The sequence below is a fragment of the Melospiza melodia genome, chromosome 1 (genome assembly GCF_035770615.1).
Source record: "Melospiza melodia melodia isolate bMelMel2 chromosome 1, bMelMel2.pri, whole genome shotgun sequence".
Taxonomy (NCBI): domain Eukaryota; kingdom Metazoa; phylum Chordata; class Aves; order Passeriformes; family Passerellidae; genus Melospiza; species Melospiza melodia.
This window is the reverse complement of record NC_086194.1, coordinates 58,869,033-58,883,391: the sequence shown is the minus strand read 5'-3', so window position 1 is coordinate 58,883,391 and position 14,359 is coordinate 58,869,033. Positions and strand designations below refer to the sequence as shown.

The following is a 14,359-nucleotide window of genomic DNA, read 5'->3' as shown; positions in this document are numbered from 1 at the left end:
ATGAAGTAAAAAATGGTAAATCACATCCCTCAAAATTTTAGGATAAAACCCATATTGCACTTCTATAATAAGATTTCTATAACTGTATATAATTCTTAGTTAAAAGTCTAATGCCTATTTTTCAACTAAACACAGGATAGGAATAACTTCAAGAGATGCAAAAAACAGAAAAAATGTACAACCTACTTTTTCTCATTGCAGATATGACCATCACAATGAAAAAAGCCTCAGAACCCAGTTTTTAGACCAGACCGAAAATCCACACACTTTCAGCTGAATTTCAGCCAAGTGAGAACTGGCAGCAATGTAAATGAAAGCTCATGGACTCAAGATTCTTGCTACAATGCAACCTGCTCTAAGGATAGCTAAGAGCTTACAAAATTCCCTCCCCCTCCTCTTGCCTGGTAAATTTCAAAAATATGAGTTTAGCTCTGCTTTAATTTCTTATTTCAGAATCCATTTACTATTTCTTAGGCAGTTTGATTTGGCTTTTATATTTATGATGAAGAAAAAACTAACAGATATTTTCACTGATGCAGCAATATCACTTTAAAGTAAAAGTCACAGAATCACAGAACAAGTAATATTGGAAGGAACCACAGTAGGTCATCTAATCCAACCTCCTTGCTCAAGCAGAGTACAATGCACAGGATTGTGTCCAGACACTTTCTGAATATCTCCAGTAGCAGAGATATTTGAATATCTCCAAAACCTCTCTGGGCAATCTGTTCCAGTGCACAATCACTTGCACAGTAAAGACGTTCTTCCTCATATTCATGTGGAACTTCCTGCGCATCAGTTTCTGCCCATTGTTTTTTCCTGTTGGTTGGCAACACTGATAAGAGCCCAGGTCCATCTTCTTAGCACCCCTCCTTTAGTTACTTAAATACATTGATGAGGTCCCCTCTCAGTTGTCTCTTCTTTAGGCTGAACAGGCCCAGTTCCCTCAGCCTTTCCTCATAAGAGGGATGCTCCAATCCCTTTATCATCTTCATAGCCCTCCACTGGACCTCCAGAGGCTCCATGTCACTCATGTACTGAGGAGCCCAGAAATGGACACAGCAGTCCAAATGCAGTCTCACCAGGGCTGAGTGGAGGGGAAGAACGATCTCCCTTGACCCACTGGCAACACTCTTCCTCCTAATGCAAACAAGGATTATGTTGCAGTAACGTAGAAAAATCATAAAAGAAAGGCCTCATAAGATCAGGCCTGGTCTCCTGGAATCAGTGGCTAGCCTTGTCAAGGTAGCACTTTACAAATTCCTATGTGAAAGCCATTATGGTGTGAGCAGTTTGTTAACATAACAATCTATTCCTGGGTGAAAAACAACTAGCACCTGTGTAAACTGTTTTTACACCGTTAGATAGAAAAATGAAAACTATCTCTCACAAGCAACATGTCCTGCACGTACACACCAGGGGTTTCAGTGACCAATCAGTACAGGATAACAACTTGTTATTAACCAATAAAGTAATTGGTATGAAAGCTACTTGTGGGAATCCATAAAATCAGAGGGTTTTGGGAAAGCTGCAAAAGACAGGCCTCAGAGACAGCAGAACTGCAATTAGAGCTAAGCAGTAGCTGTAAGATTTGTCAGCAGAAAAATTATATAAGAAGTAGAAAAGTAAGGACAAATAGAACAATGGTCTGTCTATTAGTGCTTGTCTAGAATAACTCTCTAAGCTGCAGAAAAGTATACCTAGCAAGATATTAGGAAGTTCTAAGCTTAGTAATGGAGCTCTGTGCATTGTGTTTTATGGCTTTCAAGCAGATACTGTATTTGAAATAAGCAAGCACTGTTTTAACCAAAGGTATGTGTGCTTATAGTGGTTGGATAGAACTACTGCCAATATGCTTTTGCTTTGTGTGATTGATTAAAAAACTTTTAAAGTAAGTTGTAACATTAAGTTCTTTGTCTGCTGTCTGGGATGTGAGCTGCTGGCATCTTCCCATTGTCATAACCATGTAATGAGACTGATGCTGGAAAATACAACAGCTTGAGATGCGTTCTTAGCAGTCCCATCCTGTTCATGATGTGTACAGAGACCTCTGACCGGTGACAAATGGTGCTCTTTTGTGAAGAGGATTGTTAGATTAGAGGAATAAAAAAGAAGACCGTGGACAGTGCTGTCGCTGGAGGCCCAGGCTGTTAATAGAAGGAATGGATCATCCCCTTTGTCATCTCTAGCTGATATCCTTGTAAGTAATAAATAGCAACTTCAGGGACTTCTGGGCAATGATATGAGAAACAATCTATCTAAAACTGAATTGAATATCTTTTACCAGCTTGAGACAATTCTACAGGATAAAGGATATTCAGACATCTTAAAACATAAACTAAAAGACATTAATCTGGGTAAAAGCAAATATTTAAAATATAGACTTGAAGTCTGCTTTTACCTTTGATTTCTGGGATCAGATAAACTGGAAAATTTACAATCTAGTCTCTTTCAAAAAGGGAGAGACCTTGGTCAAACTAATGCCTGTCTCCAGAGTTTAAATGGAGAGCTGTAAATAGTATGATTGTAATAGAGACTTTCTCGAACACCAAAACAGAACACTTGGTTCTGAGACTTTAATTTCAAGTGGTGCTGGCTCTTCATTCTCCTCTGTGGGGATCTCAGGTTTTGTTCAGGGTTCCTTCCCTTCTCCTGATGTGTACAGGATTTCCTCAGGCAGTGCGGACAGCAGCCTGATCCCCAGGAAGGGGGAATCAAATCAGCTTCATTTGTGTCCTCTGTTTCTTCCAGGATTTCCTGCATCACTGATGCTGTGACCAGGCATCCTCTCATTCCCACATGAAATCATCAACCCCCGGAATTCCTGGGAAAGCATTTGGGATTTTTGTTGTGTTCCAAGAATTTGGGGAGTTGGCAGTCATGTTCTGAGGAGGTTGGGAGTCTAACAAGTCCAGGGGATGAGTTTGGGGAAGCTTTGCAAAACAGGGGCTGCTGTTTCTGTGCCCCGCTCCTCTTCTGAACAAGTTGTGGATGGATCTTGTTCTGAATTTGTGCAGGCAGGGACTGCTGAGGGGAGCTCTGGATCCACTCTGCCTGGCTGAGGGGCTGTGGGGGACACCCCTGCCACAGTTTCCCCTTCCCAGGAAGTCACTCCCTCGGATTTGGCTCAGGTGGGAAGATTGCTTTGCAGTTCCAAGAGCTCTTTTCGTATTAATTCCTCCCCCAAGCCTCTTCCAGTGTTTTCACTGCTTTTAGCACCCCAGCCTCTGGTTATAGCTGGTGGATTTGGCTCTGCCTGCAGAGGAGTGGGCAGGGGGCAGGACAGAGGTGGCAGGCAGCAGTCAGGGGTTGAGCAGGGCTGGGATGGCTCTGGCCAGAAAGATGAATGGGGTGGAGGCAGGAGAGCTCAGGAAAGTTTCTGTGGAGACACAGATCATTTAGAAGCCTTGAAGCCCGTCTCAGTCACTGCTGGGGGTGGGGAAAAGCATGCTGAGATATCAGCTGGGAGAGGACAGTTTTCCAGCTGCATCCTTGTTGTCAGGGGCATGGTGTGGAACCTGTAACAGTTCATCGGAAAGTGTCACAAATACAAATTTGGGATCTGCAGCTTGAGAGCAGCCCGATGTGTGTGAATCTAAAAAGACCAAATTTAGTGAATTGAGATGTGATTTAGTAGGCTCTGGCTTTCTTCCTGTAACCAATACAACACATTCCTCAGCTGCTACCTCCAGCAGGGGGGGCATTGTTGGGAATGTGGACCTCTCGTCCTCCACTCTTCCTGGCAGGGCTCCCGGGAAAGCTTGTTGCTGTGGCAACACTACTGCCAAGAGCTGGAGCTTCTTGGCAGGGTTCCTGGAACAGCTGATTGCTGTGACAACACTACATGTTCTTCTGTATCAGATACAGGAGTGATGAGAGGGAAAAACAAAATACAGTCTAAATCAGAGGTAAACCTTACATTTCAACTACCTAATTGGTCTAATATTAATAAAAATTTAGAAAAATATTTGGATTCAAATAAACAACTCTTTGCCTTACCTGTAAGATGTGGTCGTAATGATGTAAATCCACAATATTAAACTCTCATGATATAAAAGAACTCCATCAAGCTTTGAAAGAAAGTGGGTTTTCTTCTCCTTATTTTAATAATGTGTTGAAAAGCATATTTAATTCTTATGACTTAGTCCCTGTTAATTGTTGAAATGTGGCTTCCCTGATCTTAACCAATTCACAATATCTTTTATGGGAATTACAATAGAAAAGACTTCTTAATAAATTGATTGAAAAATAAGAAAATTTGCCTTATGAGAATATAGATATTACCCAAATGGCAGGCGATCCACCTTTCCATAGACCAGAAAATCAGGTGGTGGAATTTCCTCAGCCGGTACTCACAGATATTAATGATGCTGCTTGAAAAGCTTTGTTTTCAGTTGAGCCAGCTGGTACCCATGTAAATGCTTAAACTACTATCAGACAAGGTGAATTAGAATCCTTTGGTTCTTTCCTAGATAGATTAACCCAACCTGTCGAGAAACAATGTCCAGATGAAGAAGCTCATTCCTGTATTATTGAAAACCTTGCTTTTGTCAACGCTCGTGAAGAATGTAGAAAAATTATTTTAACTTTACCTGATCAGCCTCCAACTGTAACACAGATGCTACCAGCTTGCAATAAGCTCACCTGTCCACAGCATCTTGCTAATGTGCAAGTTAATGATTTTGGAAAGCAAATTGCCGAAGTTCAAGAAAAGTTAGGAAAAACATTGGGAGATAGTTTGGCAAAATCTTTGGGAGAAAATTTGGGACAACAAATGGAAAAGTTTGAAAAGGCCTTAAAAGCAGAAACAAAAATTTTTAAAAAATCTCTTAGTACTGTACAGTTGGACTCTGATAAAAAGGCTTGTTGCTTTGCTTGTGGTAAACTAGGACACATGAAAATGGATTGTCCTACAAAAACAATCCAACCTAAACAACTTTCTATTTACCCTCAATGTCAGAAAGGGAAGAATCTTGTTAAGTACTGTCACTCTCAATTTGACAATGGTGGCAAACCTTTGTCGTTAAACCCAAAAGAGCGCAGATTACCACCGCGCCTAGGCACAAGTAGTGGTACCTCCTTACAGTCAATTACCCAGTCAAATGGTATCGGTACCTCAATAATTTGTCCCTCAGTCAACCATTCCCCAAATGGTTCCAGCCCAATACCCTCACGTACAAGGTTTGAATTGGCCTCCTGAAAATTGATACATCTTTTAAATAATTTTTGTGACGAAAGCATTTCTACTGGAATTATCAGGTTTTTTTCAACAAAGTCAAGATTTTTGATTCTAGGCAAAGCCAGCAACAAAATTTTTGGATTTTCAGTCCTTCTAGCTGTTGTGTCAGTAAATTGTAATGAATATCTCAGGTCTTGAGGTCTTTTGGGTGCAATGTTTAGACCGTAACCAACCAAAATTAACTTGCAGCCTGACTCACCAAAACAATTCACATTACAGGCACGCCGGATACTAGTGCAGATGCCACTGTAATTTCTCACATGTTTTGGCCCGGTGATTAGGATTTGGTAGCTCCTGCAGGTTTCCTTACAGAGATTGGAGGTACTACTGTGTGTTTGCAAAGTGCATCCACTATTAACATTACAGGTTCTGAAGGAATTACAGTGACAGTACGTCCTTTTGTTGTTCAGAAGCCTCTCACTGTCTGGAGGATAGACGTCCTGTCCCAATGGGGAGCAAAATTGAAAGTGGGCCTGTGATAGAAACCTTGTCGAAACCTCCCACTTTAAAGCTGAACTGGAAAACTAATCATCCTAAATGGATTGATCAATGGCCTTTAACAGAGAAAAAATTAAATATTCTTAAAAGATTGGTAAAGGAACAATTACAGCAAAGTCACATCACACCCATGACCAGTCCCTGGAATTGACCAGTATTCATCATCCACAAGAAGACATTGGACTCCTGGAGGTTGCTTCATGACCTGAAGATCAATGAAGTGACTGAAGACATGAAACCTCTTCAACCTGGACTTCCTTCTTTATCAATGATCCAAAACCACTGGCCTCTCACTGTCATTGATTTAAAGGACTTTTTTTCCACATCTCACTTCATCCTGATGATGTTCCAAGACTGCCTTTTCAGTCCCAGTCATCAGTCGAAGAGAACCCATGCAGAGATACCACTGGAAATCATTGCCTCAAGGAATGAAAGAATTCGCCTATAATTTGCCAATATTTTGTTGCACAAGCTTTGTTTCCAGTTCAACAGAAGCATCCAAGATCCATGATTCTACATTACATGGATGATTTGCTCATCGCAGCTCCAACACAGATGGAGATGGAGCAAACATGTGCTAGTGTTGTTGCTGAAATCCAAAATGCTGGACTTGAAATTCCTGTAACCAAAATCCAAGAAGTTCCACCCTGGAAGTATCTGGGATGGAAGATGACTGAAAAAACAATTACACCACAGGAGATACAGCTCTGGTGTCACCAACCTATAAGATTTACAACTGCTTTGAGGACAAATCAATTGGGTCAGGCCAGTTTTGGGAATTATCAATGATGAACTGGGTCCAATTTTTAATTTATTGAGAGGAAGCTGCGACATCAACTGTCGTAGAACTCTAACACCTGAAGCTCGTGCAGCCCTTGACAAGGTCATGGAAGCTCTCCAAAGACAACAAGCTCATTGCTGTATTCCACAAAAGCCTTTCTTTTTTTCAATTTTAAAAGAAAAAAAATGCAACTTTTTGTTCTCATTTTTCAATGGGACCCTTCACAGAGAGATCCTTTGCTGATAATAGAATGGGTTTTTCTTCCCTATAGGTTTCCAAAGACTATTTTTACAGTTTTAGAGATGACAGCACAAATGTAATTAAGACCAGAACAAGATTGTTAAGTCTAGCAGGCCAAGAATTTGCAGCTATTTACCACTGAAAAAATATTATCTTGATTGGGCAGTGCAAAATTCTGATGATTTGCAGTATGCATTGTTAAACTTCCCAGGTATTTATCCTGTTCATTACCTGGCGCACAAATTATTGCAGGTAAAATTGAGTTTTAAAGAGAAACCTATGTTAAGTGAAGAACTTTTAAATGCAATAATCTTTCTTCGCTGATGGATCTGGCAAAAGTCACAAATCATTCGTAACTTGGTTGAACCAAACAAATAAAACTTGGGAATCAGATATTCAAACAGTAGAAAGATTGTTGAACTTGTCACTGTGGTTAGGGCTTTTCAGCTATTTCTACAACCGTTTAATTGAATCACAGATTCTGCTTATGTTGCTAATGTGGTTAAAAGAACAGAAGGATCAGTTTTAAAGGATGTTAGTAATGACACTTTATATCATTGCCTTTCATGTCTTTATACAACTCTGCAATATAGAACTAACCCATCTTTTGTTTCTCACATCAGGGCTCATTCTTTGCTTCCTGATTTTTAGCGGAAGGAAATGCGAGAGCAGACAAACTGACAGTGGTTATTTCAAACATTTTGCCAAACATTTTAGACCAAGCAAAACTCAGTCATGCCTTTTTTCACCAAAATGCACATGCTCTTGTGGAATGCTTCAAATTTCCAAAAGTCAAGCTAAAGCTATTATCAGTACTTGCCCTGACTGTCAGTTTGTGCAGCCTTCTGTTTCTACAGGAGAGGTCAACCCGCAAAGTTTGCAAAGCCTGCTTATGGCAAACGGATATCACTAAATACCCTTCCTTTGGTAAATTTAAAAATATTAATGTTTCAGTGGACACATTCCCTGGTGCAGTTTTTGCCTCTCTTCACACAGGTGAAACAGGTAATGCCTGTCACCATTTTTTTCAAGCTTTTGCTTCAATGGGTGTGTACCCAAGAAGTAAAAACCGACAATGGTACTGCATAAATATCTCAAAAATTGGCCATGTTTTTAAAGGATTGGGGTGTTTGTCAAATCTTTGGTACTCCTCATTCTCCCACAAGTCAAGCAATTATTGAGAGGGCACATCAGACATTAAAATGCATTCTTGATCAAGAGAAGGGGGGAGTAGAGGTCACACCACAGATGAGGTTGGACAAACTTTATGTTTTAAATTTTTTAAACAGCTTTGTTCCAGAACCCAATCCACCAATTTTTAGGCATTTTTCAAATAACACACAGGTGAAACTGAAGGAAAATCCCTCCATTTTAATTAGAAACCTTGAGACAGGACAAATTGAAGGTCCTTTCCAATTAATCACTTGGGGCAAAGGGTATGCTTCTGTGTCTATAGGTGCAGGAATTAAGTGGGTCCCAGTGAAAAACGTCAAGCTGTACTGCACCCCAGAACGTGTTGACAAGTTCAAGACCGTAGAAGCAAGTACACAGACACGAGCCAAACAGAGAGATCTCGGGTCATGCCTGATGTTCCTTGAACATTGGTGGAACCTGCAAACTCTGATTTTATGCTATTTATAAATGCGTCAATTGTTGGTTTCATAGAGCTAATTTTTGGCAAAAGTGTGGGTTTTGTTTTGTTATGTTGTAGATTCCCTCTTTTGGCTTTTCAAAGGTGAAATTTTATTTCAAGGTCAAAAGCAAAGTTTTTAATTGATATATATGGAAGGATTTTTTGTCAAAAATTAGTTCATGAAAAGGATAGAGTGAAATCAAGTTATACACTGGTGTTGGTTGGTTTTAATTGTTTCTTGTAGTGCAGATCTACCTGTAGAACAACCACAAACAAATGTGTGGGTGACCTTAGCCAAGGCAGCACGCTCAGATATCATATGTTTGCCTAACTCAGAACCAGAAGAGCCTTCCTCAACCTGTCTGGTCAGTGTGCCAGTAAAGGATTTGCCCTTGATCAAAAAGCAATTCAATAGTAAGCCTAGCGAAACTGACAATGGGAGCAATCCTGTATTGAATTGGAACATTTGGACCAAAGAACTTTCCAAAACAGTATCCGAACCTCAAGAATTAGAAATCCTTGGTTCTTTAACAATGGATTTCTGCCTTACATTTACAGCTAATGATTAGCGAGAAGGTGATCCTCCAAAGTACAATGTCACTCCCCATTATTTTGCATAGAGAAATTCAAGTTTTTGGTGTAATTATTCAAACAGTTGGGATGTGCTTTCCAAGGCTGACCAATATCCATGAAAATTACCAAAAAGATATTGGTTCATTTGTGGAGATAGGGCTTGGCAGAGCATTCCATCACACCCTGAAGGTGGCCCATGTAGCATTGGTATGCTCACTGTGATAGCACCTACTGCTAAAGTAGTCATTAAGAAGAAACATAAGGGAACAAGATCTACTCATCACTATGATGAGAATTGTAAGAGTGATTTCACGCCTTGGAATGCTGCGAAAAGTGTTTCAGCAGGTTTGTTTTTATCCCAACTGGCTTCAGCAATGGTATTGAAACAATTAAATTGGGTTGGATGTTGGCTGAGTAAACAAATGAATGCCACATCCACTGCAATCAGTGGTATGCTGACAGATGTTAACTGTGTTAGGCATGCTACACTTCAAAACGGAGGAGCAATTGATTTTCTCTTACTGGTACATGGACATGGTTGGAGGAATTTGAAGGATTGTGTTGTATGAACCTGTCTGATCATTCTGAATCCACCCACAAAAGCATAAAAAAGCTGATAGATTTAACAGCTCAAATTAAAGAAGATGGTGGGTCATGGTTAGATGATTTGTTCAAAGAATGGAGCTTTGCACCTTGGCTGACAGAACTTTGTAAAATAGGTTTATACGTGTTGGGTGTTTTAGTGGTGATACTAGTAGTGATATCTTGCATACTTTGGTGTGTGTGACAAATGATGGACAAAACTATCAAAGAAGTTTTTAAAATACAAGAGAAAGAGGTAGGAAATGGATTTGCAGAGTTCTCAAAATCTTACAGAGATAGTGGATGAAGGTACAGACATTGAGGAAAGTTTTAAAGTAAGACCTTGGAACCAATGAGACTTTTATGAACAATGACTTGTCGTTATCACACATGACTTATGTCCTTTGAACTGACTAGACTTTCACGGCATTAAAATTGCTGTGTTGTAATATAGCAATGCTTGATGTGAGCAAAAAAAAAGCTTTAAGTAAGTAATAAGCAGATATATTATGGTAAAGATACGAAACACAAAATAGTTAATAAACAACACGGTTATGAAGGTTTCTTTTTAGTTGAACCGAGAGGAGGAATTGTGGGAATCCTCAGAATCAGAGGGTTTTGGGAAAGCTGCAAAAGACAGGCCTCAGAGACAGCAGAACTGCAATTAGAGCTAAGCAGTAGCTGTAAGATTTGTCAGCAGAAAAATTATATAAGAAGTAGAAAAGTAAGGACAAATAGAACAATGGTCTGTCTATTAGTGCTTGTCTAGAATAACTCTCTAAGCTGCAGAAAAGTATACCTAGCAAGATATTAGGAAGTTCTAAGCTTAGTAATGGAGCTCTGTGCATTGTGTTTTATGGCTTTCAAGCAGATACTGTATTTGAAATAAGCAAGCACTGTTTTAACCAAAGGTACGTGTGCTTATAGTGGTTGGATAGAACTACTGCCAATATGCTTTTGCTTTGTGTGATTAGTCAAAAAACTTTTAAAGTAAGCTGTAACATTAAGTTCTTTGTCTGCTGTCTGGGATGTGAGCTGCTGGCATCTTCCCATTGTCATAACCATGTAATGAGACTGATGCTGGAAAATACAACAGCTTGAGACGCGTTCTTAGCAGTCCCGTTCTGTTTGTGATTTGTACATAGACCCCTGGCTGGCAATACTACTAACCAATTGGAGTCACACATGAGGTCTGTAACACTGTATAAAAAGGAGTTACGTGAATAAAGAAATGGCTTTTCCATCATGAAGAAAATGGAGTCTGCATGATTTATTCCTGTAGGATTACACTGGTCTTCTTGGCCACAAGGGCATACCACTGGTCCAATACAAAACCCTAGGGGACACCACTAGTTACAGGCGTCCAACTAGACTCTGCCACTGATCATGACCCTCTGGGATTTGCCAGTCAGACACTTCTCAATCCACCTCACTGTCCACAGTTCTTGATTTTTCCTATGAGGATGCTGTGAGAGAGTGTCAAAAGCCTTTCATGGACCCCCTACTGCTTCTTGTATTAGTTTGATTAGAATCCAGCTTTAACTGATGATTATCCTTCTAGACTTATAAAATAAGTTGTCTCAACATCAACTTCACCACCTTTTAAACAATACCCCAATGACACTGTTCCATCATCATAAGCAAACATGGGCCTCAGTAGGAAAGAGAACCAGACACCAGCAAGAAAACAATTGTGAAACAACTTCTCCTAATGGAGAAATTGATCAAAATATGGAGATTCTCTTCATACTTGTGTCCATCACATTTATTCCCTTCATAATATGCCTTAAATTTGTCAGGCAACTACATGGTTGAAAATAGACATGACTCCTGATGTGCTACTCAAATTTTAAAACAAAAAATAGTCTATTGAAAATTATGGGTCTGATGGTGCACTGCAGTCTTCTTACAAACTCCCCTTGTCATGTAATTGTCAAATCTTAACATTTGTTCCTCAAAAACCTATTACTTCTCTCAAAGTAATATCCCCTTATCCACATCCATCAGCTCTGCAAATACTAATTATGATTTTCTTTATCAAGAACATTTCATTAGGCTGGTTCAACTTCATCCTAGATTCTGCTTCTGCTTCTTGAAGGCATTCAGTCTAATAACCTGACCAGTTTTTGCAGCCATCTCAGTTTAACAGACACACTTTCCCTCCAGTTTTAAACTAAGTGAAAGAAATATATACCACACAGATATTTCACACAAGAGCCTATTAATAAGTCCTATTAATATAACATATGATTGCATATACTCTATGTAATATTAGAAGCTGAATATTACTTACTTATCTCTTAATATTACACCTTCTATACAGGCACCAAACAACACTATACAGGAGAGATCTGTTACTGAGACTGAAGGAAGATTACTCTCTAAAAAAATCACATAGAAGAAATCCCATCTTTTTTCACCAAGGTATGAAATGAAAATGTCCATGACAATGCAGCTTGTGTGTGTGTTTGCTGGTTGCTTTTTTATTTGGTTTTTTTAGTTCTTCCCTGCCACGATTTTTTAGTTTATGTTCTTTATGACTGTATGTCACAGTGATTTGTGAAGTAGTGGAAGTAGCCAGCTCATATAGCATGCAATAAAATAGGCATTTTTTCATACAAATAAGCAAGTACTTGTGTACTGTATGTTTTGAAGAACTGACAACTACTATTACTGGTGTTTCTGGTTTAAGATCTGGTTATACTGAGTATGACAGCAATCTGCCAACAGAAGCTTAATGCTAAAAACCTTCAGATCACTTGACTAGAACCATCAATTACATGTTGGAATTTGAAGGACTAGTAGAATATATATACTTGTTCATAAAATTTGACATATTTTCATAATATTTATAAATAATACTGGTAGTTTAGACAAATATAAAAGATTTCTTTTCAGTTTAGATTTCATTCATTTCCTACTCAGGAAACTAATGATTTTCCAGTGAAAAACCTGGTATACCTACAGAATCTACAGAATGTAGACTAAGAAAAAAGTCACAGTATAAAGGATACAAATAAAAGATGTAGTTGAAATAGCCAAAATTGTTCCAGTAGGAATAGATTTCTGAGCATCCTTTAGATCTCCAGATCTATTTGAACCTGCCATAATACCTTAAAAAAAGACAAAATTTATGTCATAAAACCAATTAATAATAACTAAGAAAATAAGAACATCTAATTTTAAGCCAAATTTAACTCGAAGATTACCAATGGAGCAGGCTACAGAAGCAGATTATAATCCTGCACAAATCCTCAATTTATAACTTCATTTTATTCAGAAATCTGTGTTATTACCCACTTGAGTAAGCAAATCCTATAAAGGTCAGTAAAAAGACAGATTAAAAAAATATTTTTCAAGTATTACGTCAGAAACATTCTTGAAGTGAAGAAATACAAGGAGTAGCAATTTTGCTACTTGGAATGGATGTTACAAATTAATAGGGACTCGGCAATTTTAGCCAGTATGACCTAACACACTAACTTTCTACTAAACAGATCATCATAATAACAAGCAAATGTAAACAAGCAAATCAATAAACTAACAAATAAAACCTTAGAAGCAAAAAAGAAAGGAGCAGGCAAGAAAAAGAATGGTTAGAAAAATCACATGTACGCATGCCTGTAAATCTAAAAAGAGAACGGAATTATTTTGTAGCACATACAGTGACAGGGGGGAAAGAAACCTACACAATAACTAATTCTGCCATCTCTCCTAGAATTGACCTGACCACTGGAAGCAAAAATATGGAAGCTAATATCAAGATGTTCCAGTGCAAAAACATTGTCAAACTCCATGGAATAGAACAGTAACCATGGGTTCAGATATTATGAAATGTTGGTAAGAGTCTGAAGTAAAGAAATGGGAGCAGTGGGGTTCAAACAGTGAATAAAAAGATGATTCCACTTCATAATAAACTACCAAACAGTGCTGCAACTTCTTATTGGAGTTCTATTCTGTTACTTGACATTACAATTACTTCAGCTGGGACTTTTGAAGAAAAACATGTCTGTTGTTTCATTCAAGCATGAGCTGAGGAAAATGAAATACAACTAGGCTAGGCTTGACAAAAAAAAGTCTACACAGGTAATGTGGCAAAATATTGGACATGTGAACAAATCCCAGGCAGTCAACCAGGCAGCTTGGACACTGGAAGAATCATTTTAATATTAAACTGTTCTCTCAAGTCTTTGAAGATTAAAGTGTTATAAACGCACCTTATTTGGAATAAACATTTAGTAACACATGAAGGTTTTGCTTCCTTTATAGAAATGCCCCTTAAACAGATTTCTTGTTTAAGTCCTATAAAGTCCAAAAGTCATTAGCCACGACCAATGTCTCCCTAGCACCAGAAGGTACATAACCTCAGACACAGAAACTTGCAACAGCATGAGTCACCCATAAGATTGATGAAAATGAAAAAATTTACATGAATTTTTTTCCCAGATACAAGTACACATCCTCATGCAAGAAAAATAGTTGTGTCTACCTGTCACAGATGGGAAATAAATCCCTACAAGCATTGTGAAGTAGGTCATGATGTCTGTAAAAACATAAGGAAGTCCACCCATTTTTGATTCTTCTGATCCAGCAACTGATGGCTGATCTTTTTTCTCAACTATTGATCCTTTTTCTGAATAGGCACTCCAGAGATTATCTACAAGGTAGGGGAAAAAACAAAATCAGTGTCACCTCTCTGTTTCAGGATATCAATTAGTGAGAATGCAATAATCCTAGGAATCAGATGCCTTTTTCTCACACAAAAATCATGACATTTCCCATTATGATTAATACCAGTTGTAACAGGTACTAT

The 14,359-nt window shown here is 38.6% G+C and overlaps 1 protein-coding gene across 2 annotated transcripts in view; it reads right to left on the bottom strand.

The window, feature by feature from the left end:
• SLC12A7 (solute carrier family 12 member 7) overlaps nucleotides 1-14,359 on the bottom strand; it is a 74,508-nt gene that overhangs the window by 30,081 nt on the left and 30,068 nt on the right. For both annotated transcript variants that reach the window (XM_063159042.1, XM_063159035.1), the window contains exons 9-11: nucleotides 14,036-14,203; nucleotides 12,561-12,659; nucleotides 11,840-11,897 (exon numbers count right to left, since the gene is read on the bottom strand). In XM_063159042.1, coding sequence (XP_063015112.1) covers nucleotides 11,840-11,897; nucleotides 12,561-12,659; nucleotides 14,036-14,203 — 325 coding nt within the window. The remainder of the gene's footprint in view (nucleotides 1-11,839; nucleotides 11,898-12,560; nucleotides 12,660-14,035; nucleotides 14,204-14,359) is intronic.